Source organism: Cetorhinus maximus, chromosome 21, assembly GCF_964194155.1.
Source record: "Cetorhinus maximus chromosome 21, sCetMax3.hap1.1, whole genome shotgun sequence".
NCBI classification, from domain to species: Eukaryota; Metazoa; Chordata; class Chondrichthyes; order Lamniformes; family Cetorhinidae; genus Cetorhinus; species Cetorhinus maximus.
The window spans coordinates 7,261,734-7,283,679 of NC_135899.1; the positions used below are offsets into that span (position 1 = coordinate 7,261,734).

General features: G+C 43.2%; 1 protein-coding gene across 1 annotated transcript; it reads right to left on the reverse strand.

Annotated features, from left to right (window-relative positions):
• Nucleotides 1–253: 253 nt before the first annotated feature.
• On the reverse strand, nucleotides 254–12,919 carry LOC144695626 (zinc-binding protein A33-like). The gene is made up of 6 exons (XM_078566524.1): nucleotides 12,234–12,919; nucleotides 12,051–12,146; nucleotides 11,724–11,957; nucleotides 7,130–7,152; nucleotides 6,935–7,050; nucleotides 254–4,381 (listed from the first exon to the last, which is right to left on the reverse strand). The coding sequence occupies exons 1-6, from the start codon at nucleotides 12,639–12,641 to the stop codon at nucleotides 3,819–3,821; spliced, it is 1,440 nt and encodes a 479-aa protein (XP_078422650.1). The 5' UTR covers nucleotides 12,642–12,919; the 3' UTR covers nucleotides 254–3,818.
• Nucleotides 12,920–21,946: the final 9,027 nt, after the last annotated feature.

Consider the following 21,946-nt stretch of genomic DNA (forward strand, 5'->3'; position numbering starts at 1 on the left):
ATATTAGAAATTCAAAGGGAAAAAGGGAGGGAGGAATATAAATCATTATTTCTAGAGAAAATAGTAATTAGAAAATTTATAGGGCTAACTGCAAAAGGTCCTTTGGATAGTTACAATAGTATTCTTAAAATCTGACATCTTGTGCCATCCTTTCAGCTATTAACTGGAAGTTCAAATTTCTGATTAAAAGTTATCAGTCTTTGTGAATTATTCTATAAAATCTATTGAAATTACATCACCACTGACAACTGCCTTGATATCCAACTTGAAATTTATTTTCTTATTCACTCAGAGCATATAATTTACCTTGCATTTTTATATTCATTCCCTGTGGCACGAGTTAACTGCCATAGAAAGTTCGGGATTGTAACAGTCTTTACAAATGAAGTAGATCCTCTCTAAGTTATAGTGAAAGAGGAGGTAGCTGAGACACTGAATTAGCTAAAACTTGGGAGAGAGGAGGTATTATATAGACTGCCAATACATCAAGTTGATAAGTCAGCAGAGCCAAATGAGATGCATCCAAGGACACTGAGGGAAATAAGGGTGAGGTAACAGAGAGGGCTGATGAGGGTCATGTGGTTGATATGGTGAACATGGACTTCTAAAATGAAATTGATAAAATGCCAGATAACAGACTTGTCATTAATGGCCTGGACAGAGTAGATAGGGAAAAAGAGTTCCTATTGGCAGAAAGATCGAGAAGCAGAGAACATCAATTTAAGGTGATTGGCCAAAGAAGGAAGAGCAATGGGTCTCTGAAACATTGAAGTGGAGATTTATCAGAATGGTTTGAGGGATGGGATATTTTAGCTACAAGTTTAGGTTTCAGAAGCTCCGGTTGTTCTCCTTTCAGCAAAGGATCTTGAAGGGATATTTGACAGATTGTGACAGATTTGGATAAGGTAGACATGGAAAAACTATTCCCCTTAGCTTACAGCACAGATTTAATGCTTTGTGCAAAACATGCAGGGAAAACGTAAGGAAGAACTTTATTCTACAGCAAGTGGCAATCATCTGGAACTCACACCTGCAAGGGCAGTGGAAGCAGAGACGATCAATGAAGGAAATAAGCTTTCAGGACAATGGGGATAGGGCAGGGGCATGGGATTGACTGGCTTCCTCCACTAAGAGGCTGCATGGGCCAAATGGCATTCTTCTGTACTGTAAATGACTCTATGACACGAGGAAAGCTGTTTTAAACAGTGAGGGTGGTAAGATTTGGACAGCTCTGCCTGTGAGTGTGGTTGGAGGCAGATTCAGTCAAGGCCTTCAAAAGAGAGTTGGATAATTACTTGAAGATGAAAAATGCTTGCAGAGCCATAGGGGAAAAGGCAGGAAAGATGGATGTGGTAAGTCATTCTTGCAGAGAGGTGACATGGACAAGATGGGCAGAATGGCCTCTTTCTGTGCTGTAGCCTTTCTATGGCATTGTGAATTATTCTATAAAATCTATTGAAATAATATCACCAGTGACAGCTGCCTTGATATCCAACTTGAAATTTATTTTCTTATTCACTTAGAGCATATCACTTACCTTGTGTTTTTATATTCATTCCCTGTGGCATGAGTTAACTGCCATAGGAAGTTTGGGAAGTTAACACATGGCTTAAGCATTGCTGTGAAAAAGGGAGTTTCCATTTCCTGGAACACTGGTGCCACAGCTATGACAGGAAGGAACTGTGTCTTTGGGAGGGGTAAACTAGAAACAGGCTGGGATCAGCATGCTAGCTAAAATGTTAAAAGATCCGTGGGAAGGACTTTACATCAATGAGGTCGGGAGAGGTGCTTAGACATGAGCAGAAATAAAAACAACCTTATAGAGGGATCAGGGTGGCCCTAGTGGTGTTAAAGGTAATAAAATACTACAGATTCAGAAAAGGATGGGAAATAATAACAACATAACTGATCAACATACCATAGAATTGTTGGAAATATGTAATACGATTAACTGAAACATATGTTAAACCAATATCAGATCATAAAGGCTGGACAGGAAAGATTTGCAAATTTAAAGCTCTACGCATGAATGTAGGCAGCATTTAAAGCAAAGCAAACAAAATCAACGTAAATAGAGCTAAAAGGATGTGACTTAGCATCCATCATTGAGACCTGGTTAAAAGCTGAATTTGACTGGGAAGTAAATATTCCAAGTTATATAAAGTCTTTAGAAAGAGCAGGGACGTAGGAGAAAAACAGATATAGCAATATTAGTTAGCAGCAATATTACAGTAGCAGAAAGGGGCTGACAGGGAGGGTGAGCAGACAGCAGGAAATTTATGGGTAGAATTGAGAAATAAAAATGTTGTTTATCGACAGTGATAGAGCAACGTGAGACCTTAACAAGGAGATGAGAGAGATATGTTGAGAAGAATAATGGCGTGGGATTTTAGTTGGTCATCTGCTGGGAGAAGCAAAGCACCCCAAGTGATAATGGCAGTGAACATTTTAATTGGAATTGAGATGGTTTTCTGATATTTTCCTGAACCAAAGAAAGAACAAGTCATCATGGATTTAATAATGAGTAATGAACCTGAATTAATAATCCAACAGTGAGGGAATGCTCAGCTGTCAGGAAGACATAATAATTCTCATCATGTTATTGGAATTTATTGTAAAATAGAGTAATAGTGGGATGTGTCTATATGTGTGTGTGTGTGTGTGTGTGTGAGAGAGAGAGAGAGAGATTTAATTGAATTAGAGGCAGCTAGTCTGGGTGCTTTGATGTAAAAAGAGAAGTTAGGTTTGAAATGTTAATTAGGTAAACATGGGGAAGTTTAGAAACATTGCTGTCAAGGGAACATTTGCATTTTTAAATAAAACAGACTAGATTGTTTTCAAAGGAGGGGTGAAATATGTCACCTAGCCAGGTGAAGTTTAGAAAGTGTGTTTATTTTTCCCAAAGAATTCTGGTAAAACTTAGTGCTATGAGAGGATTTTATTATCAGGGAGGTAAAAGCCCAAAGACATAGTGAAACAATGGGTATTTGCATTCAAAGAGGAAAGTATGTATAAAACAGACTGTTTGTAAGGGAAGGCATTTTTAAGACTTTATAAGTGTGTGATAAAGCCTTCAGCATCTGTGCCTTGAGCTGCTGTCTCCAGGGGCTGAAGTGAAAAGTACTCACTTTAAATTTGACTTGTTCAAGGTGTCATGTTCCTTTGCCTGGGTCTTTTAAAATCTATGTGTCTTACTGTTGCCTTAACGAAAGTGTAACGGGTTCGATTGATTAGGGGATTTAGAAGTTATCATAGTAGTAATTTGTAGATCTATGTATGTATTTTAAAATCATTTCTCTTATTAACAAATATTTAATTTAGTTTTACAAAAACTTATAAGAATTGGCGGTCTAATTACTACTGAATTCAAGGCACGCATCTCGAAATGTATTCAAACTGCAAAACAAATTGTGGCAGTTGTTTCAAGTTTCCCTTTGCGATTTGAACAACTCAGCATTTACCATCAGCTGTGTCATAACATCAGCCAACATGCCCCATAATAACTCAGAGTTTTCAAACTCTGAAAACTCAGGAAGAGCATACATTGCTGACTTGGAGGAAAACTGCTCACAACGTTTTAGCAATCTCTTGGGCATCAATTGTTCCTGTCCTGAGGGCAGCTTCAATCTGGTGACAAGTTAAGGTTGACAGGTCTGGTCACAAGTCCTGACAGGCGGCTGAAGTAATGTCAACAAGACATTGTCACTGGGCTGTACCCGCCCTGACCTCAGGTAACATTCGAACCATCAGCACCACCTGTAACTGAGAGCGACACCCAGCAGTTTACAGCTGGCAGGAGACAGGGAGAGGGTGTGAAATTATGGGATGGGTATGCTAGTGACCCTTAACTTGCAGATTGTTAGCGGGGCCGAGTTTTTCCCGTCCTCATTCAGTCCCGGATTAAAGATGGGAAAGATTCTCTCAGTGAAAGTGTGGGTGAAAGTGTGGAGATGGGACATGTTGTCCGCATTGTAAAATGACACCTGTCCACCCTCATAGTCCAGGTAAACCCCGATCTTCCGGGGTTCCACACTTGGGATGAGGCGATTTCCTCGAGTTGTTCCTGCAGCATAGCCGCGGGCAGGAATGAGCCACACAGTCCAATATCCAGACTCAGTTCTCAGGCAGATTCTCCCTTTCCTCTCGGCAGACTCTCGAGCCACTCCTACACCCCACTCAGTCTTGTTCCACACCTCTACCTCCCAGTAATGTCTCCCCGATGTGAATCCCTCGGATCCCAGGACACATGGCCAGGAATCAATCCTCCCCGGGGTGTCAGGGAGGTCCTGCGGTTTGTCCCCAAGTCTCACACTGGTCCGGTCCTCAGACAGGATGAGCCAGGGATTCGCTGTGTCCGGATCCAGAGTCAGAGAGGCTGGAGCTGGAGGAAAGTTAAAGAAAAATAACACAGTCAGCGATTTAATTTCCTGCTGCAATTTACCCAAACTCCTTCCTTTTTGAAGAGCTCACTCGGGAGATTCCTGGGAACTCTGGGGCTCCTGAAAGGCTCCGGGCTCTGGAATTAGTTGCGGATCCGCACTGCGGCCACCGACACATGTCACATTCGCATGTCACATGTCACCTTCGCATGTCACATGCCACATTCGCATGTCACATTCCCTTACTGAGCTGCCAGTATATTCCAAAAAGTTGAAGCAGATTTCACAAATTACTGATTACATTGGGACAGCCTCAAAACTCTTTCAAATTATAAGACTGAGATGATGTCATTTTATACAAGGATCAGCGCTTAAAGATGTGATATTGTACCAGAAGACTGTCGATTATAATGTATTGAGATTAGCTACTGGGGTAAACTAAAAGATAAGAAATTAAGTGAAAATGCAGTTATAGGGAACAAAGTCCAGTTTAACACTGAAACTTTAACCACTAAATAATAAAAGAACCACTAAACAAGCTGAACAAATGAAGAACTAAAAACAGAAAATACTGGAAAAACTCAGCAGGTCTGACAGCATCTGTAGAGAGAGAAACAGAGTTAACGTTTCGAACCCGGAAGACTCTTCTTCAGAGCTAAAGAGAGGTTGAAATGTGATGAAATTTATACTGTATAAGGGGGGTGGAACAGGTGAAGCTGGATAGAAGGCCAGTGATAGGTGGAGGCAAAGAAGAGATTGACAAAGATATCATGAACAAAAGGTCAAAGGGGGTTTTAATGGTAGTGGTAAGAGCTAAAGGAGGTGCTGATAGTTGCTGATAGTGCTTACCCTTGTACTGCTATTATCACATTCTGCTTTCTTACCTTAATGCCACTATCAGCACCTCCTTTAGCCCTTACTACTACTATTAACACCCCTTTATCCTCTTGTCCATGACATCGCTGTCAATCTCCCCTTTGCCGCCACCTATCACTGGCCTTCTATCCAGTTTCACCTGCTCCACCCCTCCCCCACCTTTAACATCATCACATTTCTACTTCTCTTTAGCTCTGAAGAAGAGTCATACGGACTCGAAAATTTAACTCTGCCTTTCTCTCCACAGATGCTGTTAGACCTGCTGAGTTTTTCCAGCACTTTCTGTTTTTGTTTCAGCTTTCCAACATCTACAGTATTTTGCTTTTAATCTTAGAGCAAATGAAGAAGTTGGAAAGAGTTTATATAGGGAGCTCCGGCATAGACCCCGAGCTCAGTTGGGAGGTATTAGGGACAGTCGCTCCAGGGACATACTTTCCAACCTCACATTGAGTGATTTTTTTTAAAAAACATTTTAATCAAATAACTTATTTTTGTTTGAGCAATTGTGAACCCAGTTAAGAGTATATAGTTTGGGTTTCCCTAAGACTGGTTCCCTCCCAGACTAATTGGTTACGTGGGGTGGGGGCAGGGGGGAGGGGAGGGCTGCTGTTGCCATTACGAGAACCTGCCTGGTAAAATGGTTGTTCTTTGAGTAGTTGCATGTCTTCCCTCCCAGAATCCTGGAACTCCCTCCCTAACCGCACTGTGGGTGTATCTAACCCACAGGGACTGCAGCGGTTCAAGAAGGCAGCTCACCCCCACCTTCTCAAGGGGCAAATAGGGTTGGGCAATAAATGCTGCACTAGCCAGTGATGGCCACGCCCTGTAAATGAATTTTTAAAAACGGGTTTTTTTTGCAAAGGAGGCAGTTGACAAGAAACCAGCTTGCAAAAGAGGGGGAAAAAACTGCATAATTCATCGACAGGAAACAGAGCTTCACTTAGAAGCAAATGTCAGATTGAACAGCCTGGCACTGACACAGCGTCTGCGCATGTGCAAGAAGCGCTCCCTACAACTGTTGCTTCTCAAATCAACACAGCCAATTGGAATTTGCTGCCCTCCTGGTGTTTCCGCTTCTCCAGCTGTTCTGACCCCATGTCCATGTGCCCCTGCGTCCCAGAGCAGCTACAGGGAGCCCTGCTGTCAGCTGTCTGCTGCAGTCCCCCTCAGGTGGCCAGAGCCCCCTGTTCCCCAGACCGTGCTGCAGCTCTCAGGTCCGGCACAGTGACCCACGGACCTTTCAGCAATTATCAAGGACCCGGCGCACCAGGAGGGTCAGAGGCACAACCTCAGGCGCAGAGGCATCGCTCCGAAAATCCAGCAACAAAGATTACCGCGAGGGGAGAGGGGGCGAGATACATACACCAGAGTCAGAGAACAGGGAAGGAAATAATAGAGGAAGCAAGTAAGCGATGGAAACCTGCTGCTGAAAGGAAGAGAGAACCGAGACAGCGAAAAGAAACTTTTTTTTAAAAAAGCTAAGGATTGGAAACAAGAGCAGATCCCAGAGAGGGAGGGAAGGAAAATGCTGGCGCGGGGAAGGGGAGAAAATAAAGACTTTTATTCTATTTAGGAGCGTTTATCCACCTCGTTCATAAAGGTGCTGTTTGATGTAATCAGATCCGTTTGACATATAAATGTGATATAATTCAGGACAAAGGAATCTATCTGAGTTTTACCGGGATTAATGACGTCGATCATTTCTCTCCACACTGTGTACTGTAAAGGGCCGGTGAATTTTTCAATGGGCAGAGCGGCACCTGCATATGGCAGCACATAAACGTCGCTGATACTCCTGTAAGCATCAAACCATAATCAGTTTTCTCAGTTATTTTACTAAATTGTGTAGAATTTCAGTACTGAACATGTCCTACCTCCTTGGCCGACAAGATTCCTCCTGAAATAAACAAAACACAAATATGAGTTGATAGGGACTGGCTGTCTATGTCCAGAAAGCAGGAATTAATAAATTCTAATAACAATGAAACTGGACGGACCACCCGGCGTCAACCTCGGCAACCGACAGGGACATGAAATCTGTTGGTGTCAGCTGTGGCTCAGTTCATAGCACCCTCGCCTTTGAATCAGAGGGTTGTGGGTTCATGTCCCACTCCCGGAAACCAAGAAAACTGTGATTGTACTCGAAAGAGTTGCAATCTGTGACTGTTGATAACTCGAAAGAGTTTCCTTCAGTGTCAGTGGGTTGAGGCTCTGGCTTTACCTGCACTGCACAGACTGCAGTGGCTCAAGGAGGAGGCTCACTGCCAGCTTCTCAAGAGCAACTAGGAATGGGCAATAAACACTGGGCTTGCTAATCGGTCCCAAACCCCTGAATTAATAAAACAAAGCTGAGGGCAAAATATTAGGAAAGATGGAACAAGTTTGCATATTTTCCTTCAGAAAAGAGAGGATTGAGAGGGTGACCTGAGAAAAGTCCTTCAAATTCTAAGAGGGTTTGATGGGTTAGACATAGGGAAGATGTTTCCACTTGTGGTGGAGTCCAAAGCTGGTGGAGATAAATATATGATAGTCACTAATAAATCCAGGAGAAACTTCTTTACTGAAGTGAATAGAATGTAGACTCACTCTGATATGGAATAGTTGAGGTTCATTACAAAGCGGCGATAGTGAACAACATAATGAAGCTACACAAGTCTATGTGGGAGAAAGGAACACGAATAGGTGTGACAAATTAATGTGGTAAGATATTTCTGTGGAGTATAAACACTAGCATAGATCTGTTGGGCAGAATGGCCTGTCTCTGTGATGCAAGCTTCCATGTCATTCACAGGATCATAGAATATGATAGCACAGAAGGAGGCCATTCAGCCTATCGCCTCTGTGCTGACTCTTAGGAAGAGAATCCAGTTCTGCTCATCCACTGCCTTTCCCCAGTATCAGTGCAAGTTCCCTTCTTAAGCATTTATCTAATTCCTTTTTGAAGACTTATATGGATCATGCTCAAAATTGGTGCATTCCAAAACCTACACACCGTATGTATGGAATCAAAGGATGGTTACAGCAGAGAAGGCCATTCAGCCCATCATGCCTATGCTGGCTTTCTGAAACAGCAATTCACCTAGTGCCACTCTCTTCGCCCTTTCACCATAGTCCTGCATTTTCTTTTCCTTTACAGTTAATTATCCAGTTCCCTTAATGAAAGCCACGATTGAACTTGCCTCCACCATACTCAGGCAATGTATTCCAGCTCCTAACGCTCGCTATATAAAAACAACATCCTCATGTCACCAATTCTTCTTTAGCCAATGACATTAGATCTGTGCCCGCTATTTCTTGATCCTTCCACTAATGGGAACAGTTTCTCCCTGTCTACTCTGTCCAGTCCCTTCATGAATTTGAACACCTTTATCAAATCTCCTCTCAACCTTCTCTTCTCCAAGGAGAAGAAGCCCAGCTTCTCCAATCTACTGGTGTAAGAGACATTTAAAGAATCTTTTCCTCTTATCAACTCCCAATTCTTTTGCCAATCATCCTAAATCTGCGTCCTCTAATAACTGATCCTTCAGTCATCCCCACTGAAGTGGTTTCTCTTTATTTACTCCATCTAAACCCAACATAATTTTAAGCACCTTCTATCAAGTTACCTCTGATCTAAGGAGAACAAGCCCAGCTTCTCCAATCTATCAACATAACTGTAACCCTTTACCACTAGAACTATTTCAATAAGCTGTCTCTCAACGCTATCCAAAACTTTCATGTCATACTTAGGAACATAGGAGCAGGAGTAGGCCATTCTGCCCTTCGAGCCTGATTTGCCATTTAAATAGATCATGGCTGATCTTCTACCTCAAGACCATCCTCCAGCACTATTCCTGGATCACTTGATATCATTGGCATCTAGAAATCTAACAGCCTCTGCTTTGACCATATTCAATGACTGAGCCTCGACAACTCTCTGGGGTAGAGAATTCCAAAGATTTACCACCCTCTGAATAAAGAAATTCCCCCTCATCTCGGCCCCAAATGCCAACCTCTTCCTCTGAGACTGTGTCTCCTGGTTCTAGACCCTCCAGCCAGGGGAAACATGCTTCCTGCATCCACTCTGTCGAGACCTATAAGAATTTTGTACACTTTAATGAGGTCACTTCTCATTCTTCTAAACTGTAGAGAATACAGGCCCAGTCTCCTCAATTTCTCTTCAAAGGAAAATCCCACCATCCCAGGGAATAGTCTGCTGAAACAAAAATAAAAATACCTGGAAAAGCTCAGCAGGTCTGGCAGCATCTGCGGAGAGGAACACATTTAACTGTGTTCCTCTCTGCAGATGCTGCCAGACCTGCTGAGCTTTTCCAGGTATTTTTATCTTCTTTTGGATACCCAGCATCCGCAATTTTTTGCTTTTATAATAGTCTGCTGAACATTTGTTGCAATCCCTCCATGGCAAGGATATCCTTCCTTAGGTAAGGAGACCAAAACGGCACACAATGCTCCAGGTGTGGTTCCACCAAGGCCCTATACAACTGCAGCAAGACTTCCTTACTCCTGTACTCAAGTCCCATTGTGATAAAGGCCAACATAACATTTTCCTTCCAAACTGCTAGAAATATCTAAAATATAGTGGAAAACAACTCTCCAGCTCTGGCTGAGCTATTTTATAGCAGCTTAGTTTAACTTCCTGGATTTTTCTACCGTTTTCACTTTTTATACAGCTCAGAATTCTGTATGGTTTATTACTTGCTTTGTTAACCTGCCTTGCCATCTTCAAAGATTTAAAGATGGGTCCTTCTGTCCCATTACTGAGTTTAATATTGTACTATTATTGAGTTTGTGCTGTTTTGTCCCATTCTCCCCAACAAACTGCATCACCTGAATTTTCAGTGTTGAATTTCATCTGCCATGTGCTCCCCTAGTCCACCAACCTCTACCTTCTTCAAGTCTATTACTATTTATAAACTTCATTGTTTGGTAAACTTGCAAATTGCGAGTCAGCTACAAATTTCGAACTTGTTATCTGCACCTCCAAGTCTTTATTGTCTATCATGATCAGGGTCCCTAGGACCGAACCTCGGGGAGCACCACTGTAAACCTCATGCAAAAGAAAAATACTGCGGACGCTGGCAATCTCAAAGGAAAACAGAAAATCCGGCAAATACTCAGCAGGCCTGGCAACAGCTGAGGAGAGAGAAATGGAGTTAACGATTAAAGTCATGATCTGAAACTTTAATTCTGTTTTTCTTATCTTCCACATGAGCTGTGGAGTATCTCCAGCATCTTCTGGTTTTGTCTCACTGCCAACTTCCACTGAGCCTGACAACACAACATCCTGTTTTCTATTCCTTAGCCAATGTTATATCTATGTTGCTTTGCATCTTGCGGGCTTCAATTTTGCTAACATGCCAGATTTGTGTTACCATGCGGTCCACTTTTTGAAAATCCATTTGACAACATCAACTGCACTGCCATAACCTATCCTTTCTCTTGTTAGCAAAACACTCGAACTAGTCAGTAATTCTATCCAGAATATATGTCAACATAAGCAGCAGGTATTTAACCAAAAACAAATGCAATCGCATCTGCCAGAAACTTGCTAATCTGTTTGGAAATGAGCATCAGTCCCACCCACAGGCACAGTCACTTTCACATTCACCATACCGGACATTCCCACACCATGTATCAAAGTCATAGGATAGGATAGGATAGGATCAGGCCCTTCAGCCCATCGTGTCTGTGCTGGCCATCAAACACCTATCTATTCGAATCCCATTTTCCAGCACTTGGCCCATAGCCCTGTATGTTATGGCATTTAAAATGCTCATCTAAATACCACTTAAATGTTGTGAGGGTTCCTGCCTCTACCACCCCCTGGTGTGTTCCAGATTTTTTTTAAAAATTCCTCAAATCCCCTCTAAATCTCCTGCTCTGTACCCTAAATCTATGCCCCCTGGTTATTGACACCTCCTCTAAGAGGAAAAATTTCTTCCTATCTACCCTATCTATGCCCCTCATCATTTTGTATGACTCTATCAGGTCCCCCCTCAGCCTTCTCTGTTCTAAGGAAAACAACCCTAGACCATCCAGTCTCTCTTCACAGCTGAAATGCTCCAGCCCTGGCAACATCCTGGTAAATCTCCTCTGCACCCTCTCCAGTGCAATCTCATCCTTCCTATAGTGTGGTGACCAGAACTGCCCAGTAATTGTAATGGCATTATGATGTTCGTTTCAGGAAAATATTAAACTTGAGACACACAGAAATCAAAGCGAGCTGAGTGTTGAGGTCTCGAAAACTCATTCCACTGACGTGACAGGTATTCCAGGGATTCTGCAGAAGGTGGGAGGCAGATCTGTTCAGTAGAAACTGCATATATGCCCCGGAATAGACAACACAACGAAATGGTTTCCGAAAATCAGTTATGAATTCTTGGGAAAATGCTGCATTTATTTCAACCTCATCACCCCTCAAGCTGTGATTCCCCTGTCACTGAGCTAAACTGAAATATAATATCTCACCTTAAGAAATATCAGGTCATCTTTTTGTTCCATCTGTTTCTGCAACTTTGAGAGTTTCTCCTCAACAGAATTTAAAATGTCTTGAATTTCGCGAAGATTTTCCTCCATTGGTTCTAGAACCCTCTCCTCTTCTTTCCTGAGATCTCGGATTAAACGCTGCTCTTTCTCAGTGAGAATCTGGTGCATTTTAGTGAACTCGGATGTGATGTGGGTCTGCAGACTGCTCGACTGTTCCTACCAAATGAAATGTGAAACATAATTAATGTCCCGCGATAAAAGGAACAAAACTAACAGAGATCCCAGAAAATCAGCACAGGGAGACTTTACCCTAATCTGGGAAATCTTCTGTTTCTGCTGCTGCTCCATTTCCAGAACCGCCGATTTCTTCTCTGTGAGAGAATCGAAGGAAGATTTCACCCGATCCTGGGATTTGGGAGAGAAAATCAGAAAATAAGTGATCGACCATGAAAATGTGATCAAATAATCAGGATCAAATCTGTTCCCTTTTACCTTGTACATTCCAACAGCTTCTTTAATCGGCAGGAAGCGGTGCTCTCTGTGTTCCTGCGAATCTCTACAAATCACACAGATCAATTTCTTGTCAGTTTCACAAAACAGCTTCAGTTCTTCCTCATGTTCCTCACAGTGAAGTTTACTTTCCTCCTCTTTCGGATCCAGCTTTAATTTTCGAGCTTTCTCAGCCAGATTCGCTAAGACCCGACTGCCTCTGAGGTTTCTTTCCCGAAACTTCTGTCTACATTCAGGACAGGAGTTTATCTTCTTTTCCCAACACTGGGTGATACAGGAGCGGCAGAAGTTGTGTCCACAATCCGGTGAAACCGGATCAGTGAAGAAATCAAGACAAATGGAGCAAATTAAATCCTCTTTCAAACTCTCCTCTTGCTGTCTGGAAGCCATGTTCACACTCAGCACTTCCTGATTCAAACCACTTTCAGTTTCAATGTCTCGGGTGACGAATGGCTGCACTTCAGCGATTGCAGCTGAAGTTCACAGCGACGCTCACGGAATGGTTATGTGCTCATCAGTGTCCGAATGATATGCAACAGGGGTGACCAAAGCGAGAGCACTATGAAGGATAAATAGGGTTAGAGGATGGCAGGGGAGTAATTGAAGTTAGACAGGGAGAATGAGGTCCCTGTAGGGTTAGCAGTGAGATGATGGGGAGGAGGGAGGAGGCGGAGATGGGCGGCGTCGAGATTTCATTAGCTCTTTGAAATCACAGGCAGTAGGCCATTCAGCCCGAAGTGCCTATACTGGCTGTTTTAAAGCTGCTCAATTTAGCGACCATCCAGCGACAATGCCACTACGTCATCGCCACCTGCTCAATATGGAAGGGGATGGCGCAGTTGTGGTGTTGCTGGGCTACTAATGCAGGGACCCAACATAATACTCTGGGGAACTGGGTTCAAGTCCTGCTAGGGCAGATGGTGGAATTTGAGTTCAATAAAAAAAAACCTGGAGTTAAAGGTCTAGTGATGACCATGAAGCAATTGCTATAAAAACCCATCTGGGTTTCTTCCCTTTAGGGGAGGAAAATCTGCTGTCCTTACCTGGTCTGGCCTATATGTCCAAATTAATGAATTGACTATATGGGGTTGACTCTTAAATGTCCTAAGGGCAGTTTAAATGATTTTCCCTCTTAAACCTGTAAATTACACCCCACTCAAGTACACGTCCACTTGTCTTCTTCCACATGCAATCAGACTATCCCAGATGGAAAGGCATCTTTGACAAAAACATAATGAAAAATATCTCTTTCTACGCCCCCACACCCCCCACCCTCAGTTTTTTCTGTCAATGATATTCAATCCCCGCCCTCCAGTTCCTGATTCATTTTCCAGAGGAAACAGTTTCTCCCTATTTTCTCTCTCAAATCTCAATATGTATTTGATCCACCATAGCCTTCTCTGCGCTAAGGAGATCAATCCCAGCTTTTCCAATCTCTTCACATAACTGAAATCCTCATCCCTGGCATCATCCCAGTAAACCTCCTCTGTGCCCTCTCCAAGTCCTTGACACCCTTCCTAAAGTGTGATGCCCTCGGGTGTGTAAAATCATCTTTACTACAAACCCTCTGGAGAATCACTAAGTAAGTTTGTGGTCCATGGCTGAATTGTAATGAAAAAAACACAAAGTGCTGTAACTATTAGGGAGCTGCCTGGAAGCTCTGATCAGTTTCAGTGGTTCCTGATTGAATCTGCTGCTGCTGTGTCTTTGTGGATGGATTCAGCCCAGGTTCCCAGGCACAGGTCACTCGAGTCAGTGGGATTATGGCTCACATCTGGATGATATTGCACTGTATTTCCAAAGAGAAATGACAGTCTCTGGTGGTTTTCTTTACACCCAGAATCAGGCTCTGATGAACAGCCATTGTGCAAAGACTGGGAAAAAAGAGGGGTCAAAGAAAGAATTTCAAGGAGAGATTGCTGCTGATTTGTCATAAGCTGTTTACCACTGTGTAGATTTTGTGTGCAGTGTGTCATGCAAAATGTTCTTTCTCTGTCACCATATTCAATGTTGGTCGGATATTAGTCATTACCACCTGGCAGTTCACATCACCTGGGAAAGGGGCAGAAAGGAAGTTACAGCTCAGCGGGTAGCACTTTGTCTCAGCATCAGGGTTGGGTGTTCACGTCCCACTCCAGGACTTGGAGCACAGCATTCAAGGCTGAAACTCCAGTGCAGAGCTGTACGGTAAAAGGGGCAGCCTTTTGGATGAAACATTAAACAGAGGCCCTGTCTGCCCTCTCAGGGAACACAAAGGTTCAATGACACTATTTGGAAGATGAGGAGAGGAAGTGTCCCTGGTGCCCGAACCAATATTTATCCTTCAATCAACATCACAAAAGTAGATTCTCTGGTCATTGTCACTTGCCGTTTGTGGGATCTTGCTGTGCATAAATTGGCTACAGTGTTTCCTACATCACAACAATGACTACACTTCCCCTGTGCCTCATTGACCATAAAGTATGTTGGGATGTCCTGTGATCATGAAAGCTACTCTTTAAATCCAAGTCACTCAAGTCTTCCTTATTAACGTGCAGAGGAAGTGCAGGTAACAAAGCTGAATATGAATTCCTGTTGAAATGAATGGAAGGAAAATTAGCTGGGTTCTGCCCTCAGTGTACAATCCACTACACCACATTCTCCTTCCTCTTAATCTCTAAATCTCTTAACCCCTAGACCTTAAAGACTCACATCTACTTCATTGTATTCTTCAAAATAATTACACCAAATATTTATACTGAAGGTGTGGGCTGGAGGAGAGTACCTAGATGTTCAGTATTGCTGCCCCCAGAGTGTGGGTGTAGAGCAGATATCATTACAGACCAGAAATTTGCCATCACCCATACTGGTAAAGCAACTAATAGAGGCTCCCTGGACACATAACTGAAACAGGCTTAGGAAACCCTGCATCAGTACAAGTGCTCTAAAAGCAATCCCCCCTTTTCCCACCAACCCCCCACCCCCACCCCCCACCGCACCCCCCCCCCCCGCCCCAATTATAATATACTGAAAGCCTTCATCCACTACGTGCCAGGTCAGCATAATTCAGCCAAAAGTGGCCTATACGATGCTTACCTGAAGAATACAAAAAAAAGATATGAGATTGCAGAGGACAGTACAGGGCTCACTTGCCTGGCACCAATACTGGATTGTGAAACATAAAATCCATACTGGGATCTTCCCATTCACTGGCCACAGCCGATACACATGACAAACCTGTGCATTTCCACATCACTGCCCACATCACCATCATTGCCCCTCCTGCTCCCCTTGATTGGCCCTCCTGCTCCCCATCACTGCCCCTCCCTCTCCCCATCACTGCCTCTCCCCTCCTCATCACCACCCCTCCTTCGCCCCATCATTGCCCCTGCCCCTCCCCATCACTGCTCCTCCCTCTCCTCATAACTGACCCCACCCTATCTCTGCCCCTTCCTCTCCCCATTACTGTCTCCCCTTCCCCGTCACTGCTCCTTCCTCTCCCCATTACTGTCTCCCCTTCCCCGAACCTGTCCCTTCTTCTCCCAATCTCTAGCCTCTCTATCTCCAGTTCACTAGCCCTACCTCTCCGATTTCCTTCCCTCCTCTATCTAAATCACTTTCTCTATCCTGTCCGTTGAAGGCTCTCAGCTCCCTAAATCTCACAATCCACCCCAAATCTGAAGATAACAATTTCTGTCCATTGAAGATCATTCCATTGCCCTGCCTGTGTGGCTGCGCCAATGGGGGGGGCAGGAAGTGGACTGTGTCTCCCCAGATCTGGCCCTTAATTTCCAGAGGGAGGGTGGAAGTTCCCAGCCCACGGCTGAGATAGTAATCCAAACTAGTTTATGTATCGGATGTCCAGGTCATCCTCTGAAGAGTCATACAGACTCAAAACGTTAACTTTGTTTCTCTCTGCACAGATGCTGTCAGACCTGCTGAGTTTTATCAGCATTCTCTGTTTTTATTTCATATTTCCAGGATTCTCAGTATTTTGCTTTCCTCCTGATAATCCTTCCGGCTGCAATGGAATCGTTAGTTATCAGGGGGACTAATTTCATGTCAATCGCACTTTGAGTGTCTCACATCAATGTTAAATTTTAACTAAAATCAGTTATTTCCATGTCTTTTATTCATTCATGGGATGTGGGCGTCACTGGCTAGGCCAGCATTTTTGCCCATCCCTAATTTCCCTTGTTCAGAAAGCAGTTAAAAGTCAATCACATTGCTGTGGGTCTGGAGTCACATGTAGGCCAGGCTGGGTAAGTACGTAGATTTCCTTCCCTAAAGGACATTAGTGAACCAGGTGGGTTTTAACAGCAATCAATAACAGGTTTGTGGTCATCATCAGACTTTTAATTCCATATTTTTATTGAATTCAAATATCATCATCTGCCATCGAACCCTGGCTCTCTGGATACTAGTCCAGTGATAATACCACAATGCCACCATATGATAATACCCTCCTTAGTTTAATATTATAGGAGGAGACTTGATTGAATTCAGTTATTAAATTACAGACAAGGAGGACCTATTAATGTCCCAGATGTGCTCTATTATGAGGAGCAAATGGAAAATGAATTATCAGCATCTGGATTGTAAGATGAAACATCTGTTTTCAGCAGGAATGTTGGCTCAGATCCTGGAATAGTTACATCTGTCCCGCGGAATTCACCTCATAGGTAAACTGACTATCATGCAATTTCTCCCTGTGTTCCTCAGGAACTTCCACCAATGAATTTGGACACAGGAACTTCCAAAACCCGGTCTTTCCCGGGGATCAGGGTAATTTCCCAGTCATGAACTCAGGGTCTCCATTTCCCACCTCACCGGGCACTCTCTTCAGCCACCTTCATTCACTTTCCGCTGCTCAGCAGTTACATACCGTTTAAATGGAACATGCCTGAGAGATTCACAGTTAGAAACCCTTATTGAGGGTATGACTGTCATTGTTTCTATTTCAGCTCATTCATCTCACTCAGACTGATCACAGAACAGGCTCAGGGGTTATTCAATTCAAGGAAATTTCTTCTGGGTCCTTTCCAGAGTGAAGCTGGCAGCCCCTGAGGCCAATGGCCAGGGTGGGAAAGCAGATCGAGTGTAGGAGAAAGACGGCCTTTTTATATTATTAGTCATTTGTGGGATGTGGGCGTCGCTGGCTAGGCCAGCATTTATTGTCCGTTTCTAATTTCCCTTGTTCAGAGCACATTTTTAAGAGTCAACCACATTGCTGTGGCTCTGGAGTCACATGTAGGCCAGGCCTGGTAAGGATGGCAGATTTCCTTCCCTAAAGGGCATTAGTGAACCAGATGAGTTTTTATGACAATCAATAATTTTAATTCATGATGGGATGCAAACTTGGATCCCCAGAGCATTACTCTGGGATTTTGGATTACCAGTCCAGTGATAATACCACTACACCACCACCTCCCCATCTTGATGGGGGAAGATATCCCGAGGGATCAGATGGCAGTGAAACTGGGTGTTGGACATCCCCTGGTCACATGTAAATAATATGGATTGATAAGGAAGAGCTAGCATGGGTTTCTAAAGGGGAAATCATATTTAACTAACTTGCTGGAGTTTCTTAAAGAGGTAACAGAAAAGGTTGATGAAGGTCATGCTGTTGATGTGGTATAATGGACTTTCAAAAGGCATTTGACACAGCACCCCACAACAGACTTGTGAGAAAAGTTATTGTCCATGGAATAAGAGAGACAGTAGCAATGTGGATACAAAATTGGCTGAAAAATAGGAAGGAGAGAAGTCAATGAATAATTTTTGGGCTCGAGGAAGGTTTGTAGTGGAGTTCCCCAAGGGTTGGCATTGGGAGCCTTGCTTTTCCTGATATATATTAATGACCTAGATCTTGGTGTGCAGGGGACAATTTCAAAGTTTGCAGATGATACAAAGCTTAGGAGTGTTGCGAACTGTGAGGAGGATGGTGTGGAACTTCAAGAGGACATAGACAAGTTAGTGGAGTGGGCAGATAGGTGGTAGATGAAGTTCAATGCAGAGAAGTGTGAGGTGATGCATTTTGGAAGGAAGAACATGGACAGGCAATATAAAATAAGGGGTGAAATTCTGAAGGAGTGCAGGAGCAGAAAGACCTGGGTGTATATGTGCATGGATCATTGAAGGCAGCAGGTGAGGTGGCGGGAGAGGAGGCGAGACCAGTTACTAAAGCATATAGTATCCTGGACTTTATTAATAGGGGCATAGAGTACAAGTGCAGGGAGGATATGCTGAATTTATATAAGACACTCGTTAGACCTCAGCTGAAGTATTGTGTACAGTTCTGGGCACCACATTGTAGGAAGGACGTGAACACATTGAAGAGTATGCAGGAGAGGTTCAGGAAGTACAAGAATGGTTCACGGAATGAGAAACTTCAGCTATGAGGATAGATTGGAGAAGTTGGGACTGTTCTCCTTGGAGAGGAGAAGGCTAAGAGGAGATTTGATAGAGATGTTCAAAATCATGAATGGGCTGGACAGAGTAGACAGGGAGAAGCTGTTCCCACTCATAAAAGGATCAAGAATGAGAGGGCACCGATTTAAAGTGATTTGCAAAAGAAACAAATGTGATGTGAGAAAAATCTTTTTCACACAGCGAGTGGTTCGGGTCTGGAATACACTGCCTAGGAGTGAGGCAGGTTCAATCAAGGCATTCAAGAGGGCATTAGATAATTATTTGCAAGGGGTATGGGGAAAAGGCAGGGCAATGGCACTAGGTCATAATGCTCATTTGGAGAGCCGGAGCAGACATGATGGGCCGAATGACCTACTTCTGTGTCTAAGATTCTGTGACCCTGTGGTCTCAGACTGAGTGAAGCTTACGGTCCCCTCACCGCTGAAAGGAAGAAACTACAAGCTGGAATCCATCTGAAATCTGGCGATGTAACTTCACCTTCTGCCTGTGGAACAACATTACAGGCAGCAGCTCCCCGCCCGGCCGCCCGGGTTCCTGCAGTTCACAGCTCACTCTACCCACTAACTCCCTCTCCACAATTCACCATCTATTTGCTTCTTCACTCCTCCTCCTTCTTTCCCCCAGCCCTACACAGATCCTTGCTAATATTTCAACTCCCAGTTCAGATCCAGAGTTTATACCCGGAATGTTAACCTGGCTTCTCTCTCCACAGCTGATGACTGACCTGTGGATTTCCAGCATTATTGCAGCTGGGGAAACGTTTAATTTCTGTTCCTTTCCAGAGTTAGTGAAGCTAGCAGCCCCTGAGGCCAATGGCCAGGGTGGGAAAGCAGATCGAGTGTAGGAGGAAGAGGGCCTTTTTATATTATTATTCATTTGTGGGATGTAGGCATCGCTGGCTAGGTATAGCAATTTGATATAGTGCCACTTATCTGATGATGTACTTTCTTTAATTCTTCCTAACAGTATCATCTCACAATTTTCTGTGTTGGGTTTCATCTGTCATGTGTCCTCCTATTACATTCTGTCCTCTTCAAGTCTACCACCAACTTCTTCACTGTTTTGTAAACTTTCAAATTTTGAGTCACCTGCAAATTTTGAAATTGTCCTCTGTACCTCCAAGTCACCAATCGGTTTCACGAATAGCGATCCTAGCACTGAACGTTGGGGAACACCACTGTGAACCTAATACAAAAGAAAAATATTGTGGATGTTGAAAATCTGAAATTTAAAAAAAACAGAAAATGCCGGAAATACTCAACAGGTCTGTGAGCATCTATGGTGAGGGAAGCAGAGTTAATGAATAAGGTTATGACATGAAACATTAATTATATTTCTCTCTCCATAGATGCTGTCCAGCCTGCGGAATGTCCCCAGCATTTTCTGGTTTTATCCCACTGTAAACATCCCTCAAGACTGGGAAAACAGCCATTCAACACAGCTCTCTGCTTTCTCTCCATTAACCAGTTTTCCACCTATGGTCCTCTGGCACCTTTTATATTTTATGAGCTTTAATTCGCTAACATGCACAATACATGGTACCATGTGATTTGCCTTTTGAAAATTCATGTGACAACATCAACTGCACTGCTCTAATCCAGCCTCTCTCAGCTCATCAAAACTTCAAACAAGTTACTCATTCCATGTCGAATATATTTCAAAACACGCAGCAGATATTTCATCCAAAAGCTGTAAAGCAAAACGTGACAGAAACAGGGTGTAACTGAAAAGTTCAATTTGTGTATTCCCTTATAGAAGTCAACATCAGTCCCACGCACAGATACTCTCACACTCACCTTAGCACACACATCCACACCATCTGATCGTAGCTGGATTGTAATGTTGAGTGGGTGCTGTGGTAACCTTGTTAGATTGCTTCTTTAAATTTAAAATCTATTTTGGACTGTTGTCTTAAAGTGGGTGTGTAGTTGGGAGTCAGGTTGATTAGGAATTTTGGGGTTTGTTATAATATCAAGCAACTGTAATCTTATAAATGTGTTTAAATTATTTTCTTTTGTTAATAAATGTTTCAATGTAATTTTAAAATCTCTGAAGTTATTGGTGGACTCATTACTTCTGAATTCAGTGCACAAATCATCTCATAATAAATACAAATTGCAAAACAGTTGTGACAGTATGACCAAGATTCCCTTGTAGATTTGGTCTGTCTGGCACGTACCACCTGCCACATCATAACAGAATCTAAGGAAGATTTCACCCAATCCTGGGATTAGGAGAGTAAATTGGGAAATGAAAGTGTTAGACCATGAAAATGCGAGCAAATAATCAGTCGATCAAATCTGTTCTCTTTTACCTTGTACATTCCAACAGCTTCTTTAATCTCTGTGTTCCCGCGAATCTCTGCAAATCAGACAGATCAATTTCTTGTCAGTTTCACAAAACAGCTTCAGTTCTTCCTGATGTTCCTCACAGTGAAGTTTGCTTTCCTTCTCTTTCAGATTTAGCTTTAATTTTCGAGATTTCTTAGCCAGATTCCCTAAGACCCGACTGCCTCTGAGGTTTCTTTCCAGAAACTCCTGTCTACATTCCGGGCAGGAGTTTATCTCCGGCTTTTCCCAACACTGGGTGATACAAGAGAGGCAGAAGTTGTGTTCACACTCCAGTGAAACCGGATCGGTGAAGAAATCAACACAAATTGGACAATTTAAATCCTCGATCAAACTCTCCTCCTGCTGTCTGGAAGCCATGCTCACACTCAGCACTTCCTGATTCAAACCACTTTCAGTTTCAATGTTCCTGTCAGTTGTGATGAACCTCTGATTTCAGATGAACTTCACAGAAATATTCCTGTGCTCGTCCGATCAATATTCAGGCCGGATGACCAAAGTGAGGGCACTATAAAGGAAAAACAGGGTTAGAGGATGGCAGGTGAATTATTGAACCCAGACAGGGAGAGTGAGGTCCTTGGAGGGTTAGCAGTGGTGTGATGGCTGGAAAGAAATAGGGATTGGAGGGATGGGCGGGGATCGAGATTTCAATTCTTCTTTAAAAGCATAAAACCTTACCAGGCAGGAGGCCATTCAGCCCATCATGCCTATGCTGGTTCTTTGAAAGCTCTGTTCCATTTAGTCTCCACATTTCAGATTTTTCGTCAGAACCCTGTAATTTATTTCCCTTCAAGTGCACGCGCAATTGCCCTTTGGAAAGTTCACGAGAATCTCCGTCCACAGGGACTCAAGTCATTCCAGATCACCAGAAATATTCAAAAAAGCTTTAAAAGTTTCTCCTCATTACCCCCCACTTCTTCTGTCAATTATATTCAA